Source organism: Micropterus salmoides, unplaced genomic scaffold (genome assembly GCF_014851395.1).
Source record: "Micropterus salmoides isolate LMB-PRFRI ecotype aquatic unplaced genomic scaffold, ASM1485139v1 Ms_hic_scaffold_22, whole genome shotgun sequence".
Classification (NCBI taxonomy): Eukaryota; Metazoa; Chordata; class Actinopteri; order Centrarchiformes; family Centrarchidae; genus Micropterus; species Micropterus salmoides.
The window spans coordinates 21078653-21098553 of record NW_024041373.1 but is presented as its reverse complement, the minus strand read 5'-3'; the positions used below and the strand labels follow the sequence as shown (position 1 = coordinate 21098553).

The window sequence follows — 19901 nt, the reverse complement described above, 5'->3', positions numbered from 1 at the left end:
TACTAAATATACTAGGTTTTGTAAGGGACTGTTTCCTTAAATTATTTGTCTTCAACAGTGATGTTTTAGTTAGTACCCTTGCTTTGGTATGTTGGCATTTGCTGTGGCAGTCAGGTGTGTTTGCTTTGGCATTTAGCTAATCTAAATGCTCATTCAAGTGTTACATCACAAAGCTGCTGTTTGGAGAAAGTAATCAAAGGTGACATTGTAACTCTGAACTCTTAACTGAAATGACCTGGACACACACACACACACACACACATATATATATACACACATTAACTCAGTTTACATACAGCTAAAGAGACAAAGACAGAGAAGGAGAAAAGGTATACGCAAATTGAAGATGCATTCGAAGCTCACCCTAAGCAACCCTCCACATAAGCCAATCAGGTTTTTGTTGGCTATAATGGGCCTTTACTGTGGGTGTCTGGCGAGTGCTGGATAAACACTCTCTGTCTGAGGGACAACCCCACATACGCTGGAGATCCTACTCCATCCCGGGATTAGATGTGACATTTAGGAGTCCCTGAAAGACTTTCTTGTCCTTCAAGTGCTACTACACATTCGGATAAAGATAGTTTCCTGGTTGTAAACTTGGGACTTTTTCTGGCAATTGTATGTATTCAAAAGTCTTGTTGACACATGCTTGAAAATGAAGACTTCTAAAAAAGAGGTAATACAGTTATTTAGCAAACTACTAATACAGTTCAAACCCTACAGTTACATATTCTCTAGCCTGTAAGGATTGTCGTGGTCCTAACGGTGTGGACGGCAGGTTCCTCTCTCTTCTCCTTCCTCCCCCTTCTTCCCTGCACTGTAATAGATGAGGTCAGTAGTAGTTAACCACACGAAAAAGGTCAAGACACACTTACAGAAGAAGGAGGGTTATAGTTGTGAGAGTGAAATATGGAAAATGATTGGATTTTTAGAAAGAGTCAGAGGGAGACACAAACCAGCCGTGTTAATCTATGTCAGTGATCTTCTATTCTTAGCTGGTCCCATCGGCCAGCAGAAATATGAGAGAGACACGTGATGACAAGCTGATAAATTTAGAGAGAGGGTCAACAGTGACAGAACCCCCAGACCGGTAGCCTACCAAACTCCAGATGTGTGTGGATGGTATAGAAGAACAGAATGGGAGTGTCAAGTCTTCTTCCACATACCTTTTTTAGGAGAATTGTTTCCCAGGGTCATATTTCATACTTCATCATGTCATAAAGCCTTGGGCACTGCTGTACATTTATTTAAGCTCCGGAAATGGTGGCAACTGAGTAGAGGCCTCCCTCTAGTGCCAATAACGTAAAATACATACTAGAATGTTCCGACAAGCTGAGATAAGTGGGCTCCCCAAGCACATTGTTTGACATATACTGTATGCACAAAACTACTTTTAAAGCACACGTTGCAGAAGGTCTGCTGATTATTATTGAATTTATTTATTACTTTAACACTTTTCCTCCCAATAAATATGGACATAAAATGCTATTATCTTTTTAATTAAACTTTAAAAATTATGGTTAAATAATAATAATAACAACAACAACAGCATGTGCCTTAAATACTTCATCAGTTTTTCAGTTCATCATGCTGTTACACAAAATAATAATAATAAGAAAATTCTTGATCAAAAAGTACAGAATTGGTAAGGTAAATTAGTTTTGTCCCACATATTTGTGGGAATGTCTGTGACCTTTAGTAGTGTACGTCAGATTGCCCATGACCAGGCATCTTAAGAGGCACTCCTTTAATAAAGAACATACAAATCATATAATATAATAATGTAATGCACTGTGATGTAATATAATAACAGTTCTAATTCGTTCCGTTCTATGAACGTCAATAGAATGTAGAACTGTTCTAAGAACGTCACACGACACAGAAATCAGATGCAGACAGAACATTTCACCTTTGTTCAGTCTCACAAAAAGTCCACACAGAAGCATTAACTTGATTCAGTAATTCAAAAGCCAACTATGGAGAAACATTTCCAACCAAGTGAGTAATTTTAAACATTTATTTTCGATCAGTGAAGCTAATTGTTGCCAAATTTCAACTTTAGGATCCTTATTTCAGTATTTTATAGCTAGTATATGAGTATTTTTGTAGGTTATTTGTTTGATGTAACTGGTAGTTTATATATTAACTGTTTTACTTAGACTTAGGAATAGTATTCCTGATTTGCAAGTTGCTCCAAATTCAATAAAGGAAAAAAGTGCTGCAGAGAAATAAATCAACCAAATGCACAGGAGAAGAGCAGCCTTTTCATTTATTTATTTATATTTTTTATTGGCTAAACTTGGATCATATCTAAGATCATCAAGACATTGCTTCCAATTTTTAGGTATTCTGCTTTACTCTAATAGTATTCAAATACTTAATTAAACTTTAAATGCAGGACTGATGCTTATAATTGAGTATGTTTTACATGACATATCCCACGTTTACTTAAGGAAAGAATCTGGATATTAGGCTTTCCAGGCTTTTACATTTAGAAGTGAAAGACATATTTTCAGGTTTTAAAAGAACATTTTTACTTAATTTACAGTAAAAATGTTCAGACAGGAAACGGAGACATCTGTACTGGAGTAAGAAATAAAATCTGGAAGGGGAAGATATGTTTACCATAATTTCAGGATATGTTGTTTCCTTTCCTTATTATGCTTTACAATGATCTAATAGAAAAACAAAAAAATGTGGCAAAGAAACGATTTGCTTAATAACATGAGGAGACCTACCTGTGATGGTCAGCTCCCTATGGATCTGATTGGTTGGTGGGGTGGCCATATTTGTTTGATGTTTAAGACGTTGGCTCTGTCTTAATGAAATGGATTAAGGTACTTAATTGCAAACCAGTAGCAGCAGTTTAAACCATCAAATATTGTTTGATTAGTATCCTGAATCCCACCACTGCTCAGTTGCAATTATCAGCTGTGAGATGGGAGCAAAGTTTGGTAAATTGGGTTGCTATAGGCACTATAACAAAATCAGGAAATCTAGGTTTTAACAGTGAATTCGTGTTTGGCAGCTTTGCTTTATCTCTTGTCTTTTAGCATGGATGCAAACTTCCCTTAATGCTTTAAAAAGTGACACTGATAGTGAATACTTGGCTTGTAATCTTACAAAAGTCCATGGGGAGAGGCGATACCTTTACTCTCCAACCTGTAACAGCTCTGAACTGGACTGTATCTCCACCGCATCATCTCATCCTGCTGTATCTGGGACTGGATCCTCCAAATCTACACCAGGACCGGGAGGTCTCCTCTTGTGGGAGCCAGTCAGCAGGAATGCTACTCCTCTGATGGAGGCCTCATGCTTTCTGAGGAATGATCTTCAGTCTTCTTCTTGCATGAGCTACAGCACTAAGGTCACAGAAAGCAGCTGGATATTGAGGTCTTTGCTTCGGGTCACTTTCAGCTCCAACTACCTTGACCCTAATGTGTATCAAGGCTATGAGACTATTGGTTGCAGATACCTCTATGCTCCCTTACCTGAAATATCTGGATTTGTGGATGAGGGCTTTCCGCCTTGCAGCCAGATTCATCATCACAAATGTGAGCCAGACGTCAGTTCCCTTGAAAGTGAGAAACTGGGTGAGGCATGATGCTGTACTGCAGCTTCAAATAAATGCTGAAATCAGTTTAGTGATTTAAAAAGATGCATTCAACATACTTATAACATACTTATAAGGATTCAAATCTGAATGACTCTTTTCAGGCCAAGTTACTGTAAGCAGAAGAGCCTCCAGTTGGGATCATGCAGAACCATGGATTAACGAAGAAAGATTTACTGCATCCATGTGATTTCCTGAAATTTTAATAGAATTATCAGCATAATTCATTTTAATGTGTCTTATGGACACTTTTACACATTCACACCAAAATACACAACATATGGATAAGAGTTGAATCAGGTCTCTCCATCAACCTTTTACATTAGTGGTTTACAATCTTTCTGGTTTATATAACAGCATAAAATGAACCAATTCCTGTAAAGTAGCATTGTTTAAAATAGTTTTTCTTTAAGGCTTACACTACTAGACTTCTTAACTTTGCACATATTTATACCAATTTATGTATATGGTCAAGTATATTGGCGTTATGTTTTATACATAGAAGTTATTATTTCAGATATATTTCTATAGTTTCCATTTGTTTCCTACCTCTTTAGTCGGTTCTTTTTATCTTATCCCCTATTTCTTTTCTATGAGCTGAAAAAACACCAAAAATGTTCACTATTTAAAAAACGCAAACTGACACTGAAACAACAAATATATTTTACGTGGCAACACGGTGTTTGACTTGAGTTGACAATCAATCGATTGACTGGACACAACAACACAGATGCAGCATCTCACCATTAGTGGCGGGATGTTAGTCAGTACATTTACTCAAGTACAATTTTGAGGTACTGGTACTTTACTTCATCATTTTATCTTACTTTATACTTCTACGCAACTACATTTATTTTGACGCTTTAGTTACTAGTTAATTTACAGCCAGATTATTAATACAAAATATAATTAATTAGTATGAATTTTTATGGATTAAGCTGTTTGGCAGTATATAAAGTAATACAAATTAGCCCCACCTTTACCAGCAGCAACAATAGCGATGCTCACACATTAATGCAACAATAACTATCCATTAATATAATATATATTAGTCTGAAACATAATGAATACTTGTTACTTTGAATAAATTTTAATGCTAATACTTTTGTACCTGTAACGAAAGATCTGAATGCAGGATTTTAATTGTAACAGAGTATTTCTACACTGTGGTATTGCTAGTTTTGCTGAAGTAAAAGATCTGAGTACTTCTTCTACTACTGCCATTTACTTGACTTTACACACAAAGTCAGTATCCATCTTCTGCTTCTACTGGATGTTTACAGGAGTCTAAACGTATGCATGTGAGAGTTACTTGACAATATGTATGTATCAAGGACTTTGCAAATTATGGAAAGAAATTTAAAACCATTTAAAAAGTTTTTTTCACTGTTACCACATGGTGGCAGTATAGTCCTGGTTGAGTTTTGTGCAGCCAGTCGGTTTGAATTGGGAGGCAAATCAGAGTTGATTTGAAATTCGTTTTCACTGTTTGAGCCTAGAAGACATATAATCATATGTCTCTGTTTGTTTCTCCTGTTGTGCTTTTTCACGAGGACCTAAAAATGTGCGCGTTTTCTTTTGAATGAGGGAGTTTGACCAAACATTTAGATTCAGTCTGGTCTGAGCTTCAGCAGCCACATCAAAGCAACAGCTAAATCAACATTTTATCATCTCAAGTCATTCAAGGCTTGGTCTCCAGCAGGGTGGACTATTGTGAAGGTTTCTTGTCTGGCCTCCCCAAAAAATACTATCAGACAACTTCAGCGCAGTCAGAATGCTGCTGCCAGAGTTTTAACAAGCCACAAAAGACTCCTGATTTTAAATCTTTACGCTGGCATCCAGTTAATTATAGAAGAGATTTTAGTGGTGATTGTGGTTTATAAATTACTTAACAACCTGGGTCCAAAATACGTCTCTGATCTGTTTAAGGAATATACTCCCAATAGGTCTCTTGGACCGCTTTCTGCTACGATGCTGCAAACAGATGGAAGCAATGTCTTGATGATCTTAGATATGATCCAAGTTTAGCCAATAAAAAATCTAAATAAATAAATGAAAAGGCTGCTCTTCTCCTGTGCATTTGGTTGATTTATTTCTCTGCAGCACTTTTTTCCTTTATTGAATTTGGAGCAACTTGCAACTTATTAATGCACTGTAACTGTTTCATAACTGTCTTTGTGGTATTTTATTGTTATTTTTGTCTGTATTGTTTCATTTAATTTAATCTTTTAAAATATAATTTGATTCTATTATTCTGTTTTTCTTTTTATTGTGTTCTTATGCTGTTCTAATGCATTTCTTCACCTTACTGTATGTAAAGCACTTTGAGTTGCCCCTGTGTTTAAAAGCTGATCACCTTAAAAAACAGGAATCAACTGCAATGAGTAATTTTACAACATGCATGTGAGGCCATTTTGATAAATAAATGATAACATTTGCAGTGGTCTGCTTGCACTGTCGCCTTTGTGCAAGAAGGTCTTGTATTTGAACTTGGAGCATGTGGATGCATGGATTTACTCAAGTACTGTAATTAAGTACAATTTTCCTGCTCCACTACATTTATTTTGGGTCCTGGGTCATTCCAGGCCTTTCTGTGTGGAGCTTGCATGTTCTTCCCGTGTCTGTGTGTGTTCTCTCTGGGTGCTCCGGACTCCTCCCACCGTCCAAAGACATGCAGGCTAGGTTAATTGGTGACTGTAAATTGCCATTAGGTGTGAATGTGATTGTGAGTGGTTGTTCTTGTCTGTGTGCCCTGTGATGGACTGGCGACCTGTCCAGGGAGTACTCCGCCTCTTGCCAGATGCCAGCTGGGATTGGCTCCAGCACCCCCGCGACCCTGTATTGACGATGGATGGATGGATGATATAATTTGTGTTTGAACGATTGCATCAGGCTCCATAAAGATTTCAGCTATTCTCTTCTCAAAATAATAACTTTTAATTTGATATGATACATTTGCCCCGCGACCCTGTGCGCAGGATGAGCGGTTGACGATGGATGGATGGATGATACATTTCATGTAAAATCTGTTATCAAACAATAAGTGACATGACATTACATTCAACACACACAGGATGCAGTGACACAAATATCAGAGGACGATGTCTTCTCTTATTGTTTTTAAAAGGCCTGTAATGTTACTTTCAGATATCTTGGATATCAGCGGTGATTGATTCATATGTACCTCATCCCTTATGTTTTCCAAATAAACCAGAAAACTGTGCACATTTGTTAATGATGAATAGAGCATACAATATTGAATGGCCTGGGAGGAAAACCTTAAGATTATATACTCAGCATAAACATTTATTCTAATGTCACCCATCAGTTTTGATGTCTTGTATATCAGCTTTTATTGCACATGCAAAGGCACCAGTGTCAATAATTAAAAGGCAGGTGAGACTTGGCAGCCCTGTCTGCAGACAGGGTTGGATACTAATCAAACAATATTTGATGGTTTAAACTGCTGCTACTGGTTTGCAATTAAGTACCTTAATCCATTTCATTAAGACAGAGCCAACGTCTTAAACATCAAACAAATATGGCCACCCCACCAACCAATCAGATCCATAGGGAGCTGACCATCACAGGTAGGTCTCCTCATGTTATTAAGCAAATCGTTTCTTTGCCACATTTTTTTGTTTTTCTATTAGATCATTGTAAAGCATAATAAGGAAAGGAAACAACATATCCTGAAATTATGGTAAACATATCTTCCCCTTCCAGATTTTATTTCTTACTCCAGTACAGATGTCTCCGTTTCCTGTCTGAACATTTTTACTGTAAATTAAGTAAAAATGTTCTTTTAAAACCTGAAAATATGTCTTTCACTTCTAAATGTAAAAGCCTGGAAAGCCTAATATTTGTGCATGAGAGAAATACTTTGGGATGATATGTTTCACACATTAAGGTCCTGTTGTTCCTGAGCCGGTGTAAAAATGCAGCCTTTGATCCTAAAACTTCCTCCAGTCAGCAACATGTTCATTGTCCCCTCTCTTCAACTCCTCATACAGTTTGGGTTGCTGAATCAACAGCATTGTTGCCAGGTTGTCATGGTGTCTGATTGTTGAGTATCACGTCACGCGCCCCATCACAGCGGGACGTCCCTCCGAGCCTGCACACGATCCCGTTGTCGTCAGGACGTTTACCTTGGCAACCACGAGAGGCTGGTAGAGAAGTTGGTGGTGTTCATGTCACCTCATTGGGTAGGTAGGTAGGAACAGAGCAGACACATATAATTAAAAGGTTCACACACAGTTAAATCTGTTCCCGTGATGTTTTTTGAAACCAGTTTTGACAGTGAGTGGACGATGGCAACACTACTGATTTGATACAGAGCAACCAGAATATGTGTAATGTTATTTTTATTCAATCGTATTTTTCCCTCCCAAATCCTTTGTCTATGTATTTATAAATAAAAAAAACAGTGGTGGAACAAGTAGTCAGATCTTATATTTAAGTACAATTTGCAGTAACCCACTGTAAAAACACTTTTATGTACAAGTAAAGTCCTGTATTCAAACTTTTACTAACATCAACATGTACTTGAAATGTATGAAAAGTAGGCCTACTTGTCATGCAGAATGGACCTTATTTTTATATTAACCTTTTGTACCTTTTGTGTGTTGTTTGATTATTATTATTGGCACATTTACATGTTAAAAGCATGTTGGTGGAGCCCATTTTAAGTACTTCACGTACTTTTGGGTAGTTCAATGTAATTTAAAGATGATCATTATTAATTATCTGCAGTAAATAACTAGTAACAATAGCTGTCAATAATTGTAGTGTAATAAAAAGTACAATATTTCCCTTTGAAATGTAGTAGAGAAGTAGCAGCAGCAGTAACAGCAGAAAAACCAAAATACTAAAATACCTTAAAACTGTACCTAAGTACATTACTAGATTAAATGTATTTACTTTCCACCGATGATAATAACCCTCGTTTATCACAGTGGGGTCGGGCAGGCTTTTAATGTTGCCGAACTGAAATGTCTCTGCAGCACATAACTACATACTACATACTGTAGTTATAAAAAAGGTGATAATTTTTATATCAACAGTTTTCGTGAATCAGAAACGTGATTTGGAGCACTAGTGGCAAGAAGACTCCGTCCAAGCCCTCAGGGGCAGGAGTCTGAAAGGGAAAAGCCGGGCCGAGACTCCAAGGCCAGGCTAGCTAACACACCAGCAGGGGGTCTCATCACTCTCTCCACACTTCTGCTGTCAGGGCTTTTGTTTCAACAACATTACTCACTCACAATGCTCTGCCTCCCAGGTAACTATACTTCCAAGCTGGTGCTGCTGGAGAGTGAGACAGTAAGCCTCAGCCTCAGCACAGCCCTCACAAACTGTGGGTCAACCAAATGCTATCCAGGGAAGAAGAAAAACACATCCACTAGACTGATTTTATACATTCAGACTGTGTGACAACATGTATATATCACACATCACTGTCAAATGTAAATGTAAAGAGGCTTATACATGCATATTGTACACAAACAACCTACTGCATGTATATAAAGTAAGTTATTATTATACCCATTCAACATTTATTGCAGTACAAATTGCACTCTCACAGATCATTGTACTCCGCACCTTTTAAAAAAAATTTACAGAAACTGTACATCGACACATGTATATTGTTTATGTGTGTCTTCCTGGCATTGTTCTTAGAATTGCGTGTAAGTACACTGAGATACACTAAAAACCAGACTCAAGTTTCTCGTGTGTAAACATGCTGATTCTGACAATGTTATTTGTATTCTGTCAGTAGCTGTGCTGGTTTGTGTCAACTTGTGACTTCTTTTTTATTACACTTGCTTATTGTTGACAAATGCTGCTAATTGACAGTAAACTTAATATGAGATCTTCATGAAAATGTTTGTAATTATGAATAAATTACGTAGAGCAAAACTATGTCGTTTGACAGAAGAAATAACAGAATTAAATACACTCTTTAGCTGCTGCAGCCACACTTGGTCGTGTATGGCTAATAACAGTGGGTAATGTTAGTTAATGTTAGCAAACTTTTGATAGATATTGCTGCATTGGAAGCACATTACTGAGTCAGTTCTTAATGGATCTTCTCCATTAGTGCTTCTGTTAGTAGCTTAGCATTTTAGCAAAATGCTAAACAGTAAAAAAAAGTTGCATTAAGCATATCCAAGGGGATAGAATTTAGTAGGAATGGTATGTCCCTACCAATATCCAGTGACTACTGAATTGTCCCTATAGCAATAATTTTGATTAAAACAATTAATTACAACCTCTGTTGTCCGTCAGCGTCTAGTCAATATATTTGGTACATAAACAATTAACAGCTCATGTTGAGTCCAAAGTGTTTTTAAAGTTTTTTTAAGACTATGTCCTCCCCCCTCATATTCCTCAGAGCGGTTTGGTCTGCTGCCTACCTTTTTCAGACCCTCAGCAACTTTATTTCTAAAAATCTCCCACTGGGAGATGTTTTAATTGTGTAACAGTGACATGAAATATCTGCCATTGGCATTATCCCATAATTGTGAATCTTAGCCGCAGCGGACGCTGTTCAGCAAGAGTAAACATAGTCTTTCTTTAAGTGTCATCTTCGAAGAGGTGCTTGCATTATATTGACGTGTAATTCCATTTTGGTACTACAGTCTCTAAATACAAATAATTTTATAATGAAAAGGGAGCAGTCTGAAGCCACATCTCGAGACATGGTTGGTGTAATTTAAAAGATTATCATTCAGTTTGTGCCCTGTGTAGGTGTTGCAATCCTTTTATTTTACCGTAATGACCATAAAATCACAAAAGACATGACATTCACAATATTAACCCAATATTAACTAACAATGTTGGGGTAGTTACTCAAAAAAGGCTAATCAGTACCCATTACTAGTTACTAGTTACTAAGTAATGCCTTACTTTAATAGATTACTCACTACTGAAAATAACTAGTTACACTACTAGTTAGGCTACATTACTTTTGGATTACTGCGTAACATCACCTTTGATGCACAATAACAGTATAAAGTTACACCTCATATATGCTCAGATCTTTCTTATTATAATGAGGACATACACAGGATCTATCTTTTATGCTCTTTAATACTACAAAGCTGACAACAAAATTGTGAACATCAGATCAACATTTGTCAAGAGAATAACAAGGCCAGAGTACAGTACTATAATGCTTAGAACTTTAACTGGACATTTCATTGGAAACATTTATTTTTTAAATAATGAATTTCATTACAATACAACATAACTTAACAGAGGTTGTCCTTCCAACCTTCTAGTGCAATATTTATTTGTTGAAAACAATACCAGTAAAAAAACTAAGACACTCATCACAATATCAGATGATGGTGAGACTTCAAAGGAAAAACATATCATATGAAATGTACTTTGAACTGTGCATTTAACAGACCAAACCCACACAACAAACTTACTGTAGCTCACTAGCCAAATTATGGTTTTAAAGTAGTTTTCCCTCTTACTGGACATTCTTATCAAACAGTGGTTGTACCTCAGGAGCAGGAGTCTCTCAAATCGTTTGTCAGACAACCTATTCCTCATCGGAGTCAGCACAAGACTATCCAGGCTAAAGAGCCACGCCACAGGCGCACTAGAGGGTTTCGCTGTCCTTTCGCGAAACAATATGAAGTACTTCCTCCACCCCTCAAAAGACGTCTTTGGCAGCTCTGCCATTTCTCAAAAGTTACGTTGGAGAAGTGTTAAGCAAACGACGTTTGATTTATTTTCTCTCCTCCCGTTATGCGGATAGTTCAAGTGTAATGTGATTACTAAAGTTATTAACAGTAATGCTTTACATTACTGCGTTACAGTCAAAAGTAATCTGATTACAGTAATGCGTTACTTTGTAACATGTTACCCCAACAATGCTAACTAAAAGAAAACCTGAACATCACAAAACAACATGATATTTAGGAGACCAGGGATGGTTGTAAAAGGAGTCAGTTGTAACACCTCCAATTTCTCCCATCTGGAACAAGGAATCAATTACCTGATTTACTCTGCACATGCTCAGTTTAGACCTTTTTCTACTGAAAAAGTAACACCCAGTGAAAGGCACAGCCAATTATAGAAGGAAAAAAAATTGCGGTAAGAAAGCTTTTTTTGTTATATAATTGCTTGCTTTGTAGTCATCACACTTAAATCACGTTTGCTGTGTGTATATGTAAATATCTTTCATGCAAGTTGTTAGTGCTAATGTTTTAGCTGTAAGCTTTAAGGTAAGCTAGTTCATGGCATCATGCGTTTGGGTTAGTTGTAACAACAATGATAATGTTACAACCTACTGCAAGAAAAAGTTGAGTTGTATTTATGTTTTCTATGAATTTCTGTATTTGTCAGACACACACACACACACACACACACACACACATATATGTTTAAAAAAAGCATTTAAAAAGCTTGCAATATCATGTTTTTCTCATATTCTTTATTGCAAAATATTTAAATTTCAACGCAGTGTATATTACAACTAACCCAGAGTATCTGAGACTAAACCATGCATTGTCTGTGTTGCAGAGATAACAGCATGGAATAGCAAACACATGTAACTAGATTGTATTACATTTTACACACTGGCAAAAATACAAGCAGAAATGTCAAAAATGTTAAAACCATCCCCGGCCTCCTCTACTGTCCACAAGCAGAGAAAAGCACATGTTCTTTAATGACATACAATGGTCCTGTAAAATATTAATTAGGCTGCAACAGAATAAGTAACAGGTAAGTTCAACTTTCCAAGTACTTCTTATTCTAATCCAACATTTGAATAATTCAGAGGAATATTGCTTTGTCTTGCATCATTTTGTGTTTCTTTAATCTCAGATCCATCTCTGGTGAAAATATGCGGTATAATAACAGGGTGCAGATTTGATTTCTGTTGTCTACCACAACAGCAAAGTTACTCTTGTGTATCTGAATCCTTCACAGACCGAAGATGGATTTTAACGACGTTGTGTCGTCTGCTTTCCCTCACACCTTTCTATTTACTTCCACTGACTATTCCATTTTACAGCTTACCCCCTGGAGGCTTTGCATATAGCACAGAAAAAACCCAACTCAATAATCAAAGCGCTAACATGTTCAACGTTCTTGCAGGAGTCACGCTGTGTTTTTTAAATGTTCTTTTTTGTGTGTTCTAAATGTTTTAGCATTTGCTCAGTAATTATGCTTTAATTCTCATCAACTAAATTTGAAATACCCTGAGGAAATATGATTGTTTACCACATTTTGCTGTTTCGAGGCTCTCATCAATCATTTCCAAACAATTTTCTCTTTTCCTCAAAAACAGAAACTTTTGTTTTCCAAGTACAAGTTAAGAGTTTTTAACATTTCACAGCAAGAGGGAATGTAATAACGCAAGCACTCCGATGGCAGTGGGCTCAACAAGGCCCGGGTCACCACTGTAACTGACTCTCATGCTACCCTCCCAAACACACAAACACACACACACACACACACACAAACTCATACACACCCCTGACCCTATACTTTACAACAACTCAACTGTGCTTTATGCTCATGTTGTGAACTTTTGCACATACTTGTCAGCATTTTATTATAGTATCATTGCATTTTTTTTATACTTGTACATTTTTTGATCTCCTTACTTTTATATATTTATATTTCTATTTATGTTCATGTGTACTATAAGCACCAATTTAAACCAAGACAAATTCCTCGTATATGAAAATGTACCTGGCAATAAACCCGATTCTGATTCTGATTATTATAAACTTACATAATTTCATAGACTTTCATAGACATTGATGTCACTTGTTTGTTACCTTTATTATGTTTTATGTATGTTTTATTTTTTATGCACATACGTTTTGATCAAGTTAATGTTGGTGGATTCTTTTGTTGGTAGTTTCACTTTGACATTTTACATCACTGGTGCAGAGGTTTGCCTCCACATAGCCTGTCTACTGTGGTTACACCTCATTCCAGGCTGGACACACAGTCCGCCCTCCACTCCATATTCCCAACATACATGCCCCAGACCAACATGATATCATGGGACAGGGTTTGAATAGCATGTGAATTTAGAGCACAGTTCACGTGTCATGTCTTTGCATTTAAAGCCTGTCATTTCCTGCACATATAATGAGATTTGGATGTGCAGGAAAGGACGAAGTCAGGTGACCTTTGCCATGTGACCTTGTCGTCATGATAAGAGTAATAAACATGTGGTTAACATTGTGGAACAGTCGCAATTTGGTTGGTGTAAGCACCAAAACGTCTTGGTTAGGTTTAAGAAGAGCTCATGGTTTGGGTAAAAATAAGGACAATTAAGTCGTCAATTAAGTTATGTATGGAAGTTAAATACGTTACACAAGTTGAATTGCGAAAGTAAGTTGAAATATGTGAACGTTGGCTTTTGTTTTCACACAGGACACAAACAGTTGTCTCCTGGGTGAAAAGGGGACCTCCTCCTTACGTGGATTGTGTTGCACTTTATACTACGTCATCTGACATGATATTCGCGCGTAAGATGACACATTGGTTCAGACTAAATGGCATGAAATAAAACACGTAAAAGGGGCTTTGTCATAACACAAGAAATTACTTAAGACATTTGTGTGTTATCATAACCTCATTTGGTAATACTAGGCCTGGCGGAGATCTGGGGTTCAGCCCAGAAAGAACGTATACAAAATTTATTTAAACAGAAACGTGGTCTTGACCACAGCGCACTGCCATTTTTAATACTGCAGTGTTTATTTATATGTCATTGCTGATTGGGTAACTGTGACACACCCACCAGACAAGAGAAAACGTACCTCAAAGCCTGTTTTGGACCGCTGTACAGCCGTTTTGAGGAAACACGTTATTCAAGCCGGCAAAACAGCAGCTAGCAGATATTTTAGCTGTGACAATTCTCAAATGTGCAAGGCAGGGAGAAAGCTGCGGGCCACTCCCCTCAATGGATCAAGTCCAAGCTCCAACAAGCAGATCGAGACTGTTTGCTGAGACTGCCAGTAGAGCCTTCAGCTATATTCGGACTGGATACAGCTAAACTGTTGTAGCAGGCACAGGAAAGTCGCCACTGCGCACAGGTGATTTCTTGCAGCTTATCCAGGCGCCCCAGGGGCTACAGGGAGGCAAGAAACCCTGTACCTCAGCTGACGTCGGGTCCGGGACCTCAGCTCGAGGCTATGCGGAGGAGTAGCAACTGCAGTCAAGGGCGTAGAGGGGGACTAGCTGCCAAAGGGAAGCAGACGGGGGCGGCCTCAAGGCTGACAGTTCCTGGGACAGTTAATGGGACCTGTGGGTCAACTCGACAGGTGGATCCCTACACTGCTAGGGCACAGGAAATCCTGTAGTTCCTGCAGACCCAGCTGGAGGCAGGGAAGTTGGCCGTAACACTGCGAGGGATGGTGGCGGCGATTAAGGCAGTTTGTGTTGGTGCTTCCACACTGAACGAGAAGGACTGTTCCCTTATTTCCTGGTTTCTCAGAGGCTCTCAGAGGCTGGCGGTTTGTAAGACCAAACCTTCAGTCCCGCTTTGGGATTTGGATGTGGTCATCGGGGCACTTCAGAAATCCCCCTTTGAGCCCCTTCGGTCTGCTGATCTGAAGCGGCTCTCCCTCAAGACTGTATTCCTCTTGGTTATAACCTCCGCCAGAAGGGTAGGTGAACTGTTGGTTTACAGTCAGTGCTGCAGGTTCCTGCCGGATGGGTCGGACCTAGTCCTTCACCCCAATCCAGCTTTCCTGCCTAAGATTTTGTCTGAATTCCACCTGACCCAGCTGGTTGAGGTACGGTCTCTCTTCTGTCCTGTGGAGGGACAGGTGGTCGAGCCAACCCAGTCCATATTGTGCCCAGTCAGAGCCCTGGCTGAATATGTCAGGCACACTTGGGCCCTCAGGAAGACTGACCAGCTCTTTGTTTGCTTTGAGTCCAGGCACCAGGGTAGGCCTTTGTCAAAATCGAGGCCGTCCCACTGGATTATGGATGCTATAAAGGAGGCGGATGTCCTCTCACGGGTGCCTGCCCAGGGTGCAGGCACACTCTATCCAGGGCGTTGCTACCTCATGGACCTTGCGGCTTTATGTGTGCAGAAGCCACATGGTTATCTCAGTCCACTTTCACTAGGTTCTACCGTCTGAATGTGGCAGCCACACTGGTGAGCAAGTGCTGGGCTGTGTGGTCATTACACCAGTTTGTCGTCTCCGTGGTCAGCTATGCGCCTTGCAGGCTGACCTGAGTGGCCTCCGTGCATTCCATGGGGCAGTCTTGCGGACACCCCAGCAGCCCCTCTGTCTCTCAGGCTTGGCCTTTGCAACTTGTGGGGCCTTGACCTGGTTGGTGTGTAAATAGTGTACATTTGTAAATAGTTTGTTTGTTGCTTGTTGTTTCTGGGCTTGGGTAGCATGGTCTCCTCACGGGGAGTTCCCGGTACATATGGAATATGTAATGATGGAGAAATTGTCTAGACACGATAGAGAACAGTCAGTTATGTTGTAACCTTGGTTCTCTGTGTTAAGAGACTATCTCTCCAACTGTAGGCCCCTCAGAGACAGTACCGATCAAACTATCAGTGATTTCACGCCGGCGCAGGTACTTTATAGGGGAACTATGGGGTGTGGCCAGGCAAGCTGGTGTGTCTTAAAGAGGTTTCTACGTACCTGACCTCAGGGGATCATCCCTGTACATATGGAATATGTAAAGGTGGAGAGATAGTCTCTTCACTCAGTGAACCATGGTTACAATGTAAACCAACCGGAGAACAGACTGTAGGGACTCTGATGTTGATTCCTTCTCAGGATCTGGTCTGATTACTGAAAAAGGAGGATGCATTTTACAGAAGCAGATAGAAAGTTTACCAAGAATGGCTACAAGAATGGCTTTACAGTGATGAATTTGTGATCGGACAATCAAAATAATATGCAGGGATAATGGAAAGAAAGGTTTAGGAGTGAATCTGATGCATGCATGTACAGGATGTCACCATTATCCAGAACAGATTAAACACAACAACAACAACAGACGTTAACGGCTGCTAGAGGGATTTTTCACTTGAGCGTAAACATTTTTCATTTTTGGGTCATCTGCAGAAATGACTGATGCCTCACACTGGTGAGGGGAGGGGCAATAGCAGTGTACAGGTGCAAGACACTCTGATGATAGTTTGAAGATGTTTTTTGTGGATATTGTTTGTGAAGTTTTTGTTACAGTTTTTATTTGTGTTTTTTAAACTGTTCTTTTAATGTTGTATGCTGTGTTATATCAGTGTGGACATTTTGCAGCACTGTTTTTGATGGCAGGCCAGGTCATATGGTACTTCTATAGTAAAATACCCAACTGTGTCACAGTTCAGTTCTAGTGTAGTTTGTTCCTTGTGACTGCTCGCAGAGAGGGGCCCACTCCAAACTGACTAATTTTAATGTTTGGGCTAAGGGAGGATATTAAGTTTTTTCAAATCAAAGGGCTAAATTCCAAGTGTTAAAGAGGAATAGCAAGTCTTTATGATTTAAGCCCACTTTAAATTAATCAGATTCACAACTCGAGTCTACACCTCTGATGTGTATTGTTGTGCACAGATTCTTATGTGTATGTGTTCGTACCTAAATTTTGAGTGCATACATTGGTTTGGAGAGAGAGAGATAGAGAGAGAGAGCTGCCTGCTAACATGAGTGTAGCTCCACCACCTCTCCCTCTTTCTGCGTGCAGCTTTGTGCGCCATCAAAGGCCCTGAGCAAAGAGACATGGGCCTTAATTGTTATGCTTTATCAGGGGGATAAAGGCGGGATGGGCATCAATTTAGGACGCCTTTATTAGGCTACAAAGTGTGACAGACTGACGGAGAGATAATTGGCAGAGAGGGGAAAGGAGGAGGGGATGAAAGAGGGTAAGGATGGAGTGACGAGCAGAAGAGGGGACGTGGATGGAAGTGTATTTGATCAGACAGTTATGGAGCAGAGAGGAGCAGAAGACTCAGAGGACAGTAAAATAAAACTGAACCAGACGAACTCACTCCTCTGGTTGAAGCTACCCAGTTTGTTTTGTAGGGAAGAAAATGAGTCCCCCCATCCATAATTACGAAATACACAAATGAGCCTGAGCTGTTCCAAAAATAAAAAAATTCTCAATTTTGTGGAAAATGTGAAAAGTTCGGTGTTCAGTTTTAAAAACTTGGCTGGATCCTCTCCTTACCGCCTGTAATCATTTAAAATGTATCACATATTTCTAAAACTTGAATCCTCATTAAATACATTGAATACATTATATTTAGATATTTGATCTGTTTGCCATGAAGCTCAGGTGTTTGCCAAAGAAGTTTCACAATAAAATGTGAAATACTGAATTTAAATGTTTGCAGAGTTAAGAGTCAGATATCTGTTGGGGTGTTATATGGTATTTTAAGGATGTGTGTAATGTCAGGATGCACTAGATGCTCAGTTTTCCTGCACTCCACAGATTGTTAATGTGACAGGATAATGTTGGCCTCCTTCTATTACATCTGAACTAATGTGTTTGTCTGATTATACTGTGGCGATATGAGGACTGTAAAACAAAAGCTTAGCATCATTTCCAATCTGTCCTCTACACAGCACACTAATTACATCATTTAATTTTGATGCATGTTAAAAAGTGAGTCGGGACTGCAGAAGAAAAATGGTCAAAAATCTATTCTGTTCTATTCTGAGGCATCAGATCAGTTTTTGTCATTTGTCATTCCCACAAATCTCACACACACACACACACACACACACACACACACACACACACACACACACACACACACACACACACACACTCTAATCATTCCTGAGTTCACACACTGACTGCAGCCCCGAGACCCCGTCCTTCTCCTCTCCTCTCCACCCCTGACATGAATATATGAGTGTTTTTATATGCGCAGTGAAAAGGCGCCTCTGAGTTAAGTGGCCTTGTTGTATTCTGCTCTGGATCTAACGGCCTCCAGTGGGGGGTGTGGATGAGAGGGGTGGTGGTGGTGGTGGCGGGGGTGGATGAAGGAGAGGCCTGCCGGACCATGCCTAATCAGGCTTTCTCGCCAGGGTCAAGACTTTCTGTCTGGGTCCACGGTGCTCCCTGCCACAGAGGACTCGTCCATTCAAGCGCACAATGTCCCTGTCAGTCCCGACAACACTTCCTGCCTCTGCTGGCTCCAGCCCTCGCAGGGATACACAATATTTCACAGCTCCCAACAATGGCCTGTCTGCCTGCACCCACCATATGGTTACTATGGGCCACAATATTGACACACATCACTAATTATTCAAAGAGCTGAGAGAGAGACGGAGCTGAGGAGGGCGTCTGTCGGTCGGTTTTCTCTCTGTAATGTAATGGACTGAAATTACACAAGTGTGCATGCAATAACCAAGGGGACTTTATATGCATTTATTTTTAACCCAAAATAAATTAGAAATGACACACATGCCTTTAAAAGATTAGAAGTCTTCAGTCACAATCACTAAAAGGTTATTATGAAAGAGTTCTAGGTTGTAAAACATATTATTTTAATATTTATACACACAAATACAGCAGAAAAAATTAAGAAAGTCGACTATATATTTATATGTTAAGGGATTTTATTCTCACTGAACTGAAGTGTTTATTTCTTTATAGTTGAACGTGGTTTTCTCAATTTGTCTCTACATGATACATGATGAAACTTAACGTAAATAAAACATGCTCAGTCTATTCAACAATTTATATGCCGACTCCTGGGGGTGATACTCTGATACATTCATATAATAAAATAATATTGTTAATGAAAGGATGTCTTGTTTGAAAGCAGTCATGGTGTGTATTTGGCTGCTTTTGAGTGACACAAGTAAAATGTATTTAAAGTTTGGGATGTTTTGGTTTGAAGCGAGAGGATGTGATCCATATTGACTGTGCTTTGTGTGAACAGGAGGACATCTGGGCTACAGTCTACAGGCATCCAGCGCACCGCTGTCTAACATATGTCTGTTCTTATTCCCACAGGAGCTTCCTAACCACACAGGAAATGATACAACGACATTAACTGATGTGATCTTTGACCACTGACAAGATATAGAAGTTGCAGATGATAAGAAAACAACAGCAGATGAAAAATTTTGCATTTAATCAGACTGCAATCTGTGAGTTTCTCATATTTGACATATTGTGAGTACTTAGCTGCTTTCAGGGCTGACTGATGAAGAAACTCACTAGCCTTGCAACGTTAAAGGTTCAGTATGTAAGTTTTAGTGTCATGTAGTGGTAAAAGTTGCAATAAACAGCTCACCCTTTCCACGCGTGTAAGAGAAGCTAACCT

The 19901-nt window shown here is 39.1% G+C and overlaps 1 protein-coding gene across 1 annotated transcript; it reads left to right on the top strand.

Moving 5' to 3' along the window:
• The first annotated feature begins 1885 nt into the window (after positions 1–1885).
• Positions 1886–3903, top strand: LOC119917464. The gene is made up of 3 exons (XM_038737800.1): positions 1886–1998; positions 3054–3593; positions 3718–3903. Exons 1-3 carry the CDS (start codon positions 1977–1979, stop codon positions 3801–3803), a joined length of 648 nt encoding a protein of 215 aa, XP_038593728.1. The 5' UTR covers positions 1886–1976; the 3' UTR covers positions 3804–3903.
• Positions 3904–19901: the final 15998 nt, after the last annotated feature.

Coding starts and splice junctions, on each gene's coding strand:
- LOC119917464 (XM_038737800.1), top strand. CDS start 1,977: ATGGAGAAACATTTCCAACCAA. Junction 1,999..3,053: donor GGAGAAACATTTCCAACCAA/GTGAGTAATTTT, acceptor CTTGTCTTTTAG/CATGGATGCAAACTTCCCTT. Junction 3,594..3,717: donor CCTTGAAAGTGAGAAACTGG/GTGAGGCATGAT, acceptor GACTCTTTTCAG/GCCAAGTTACTGTAAGCAGA.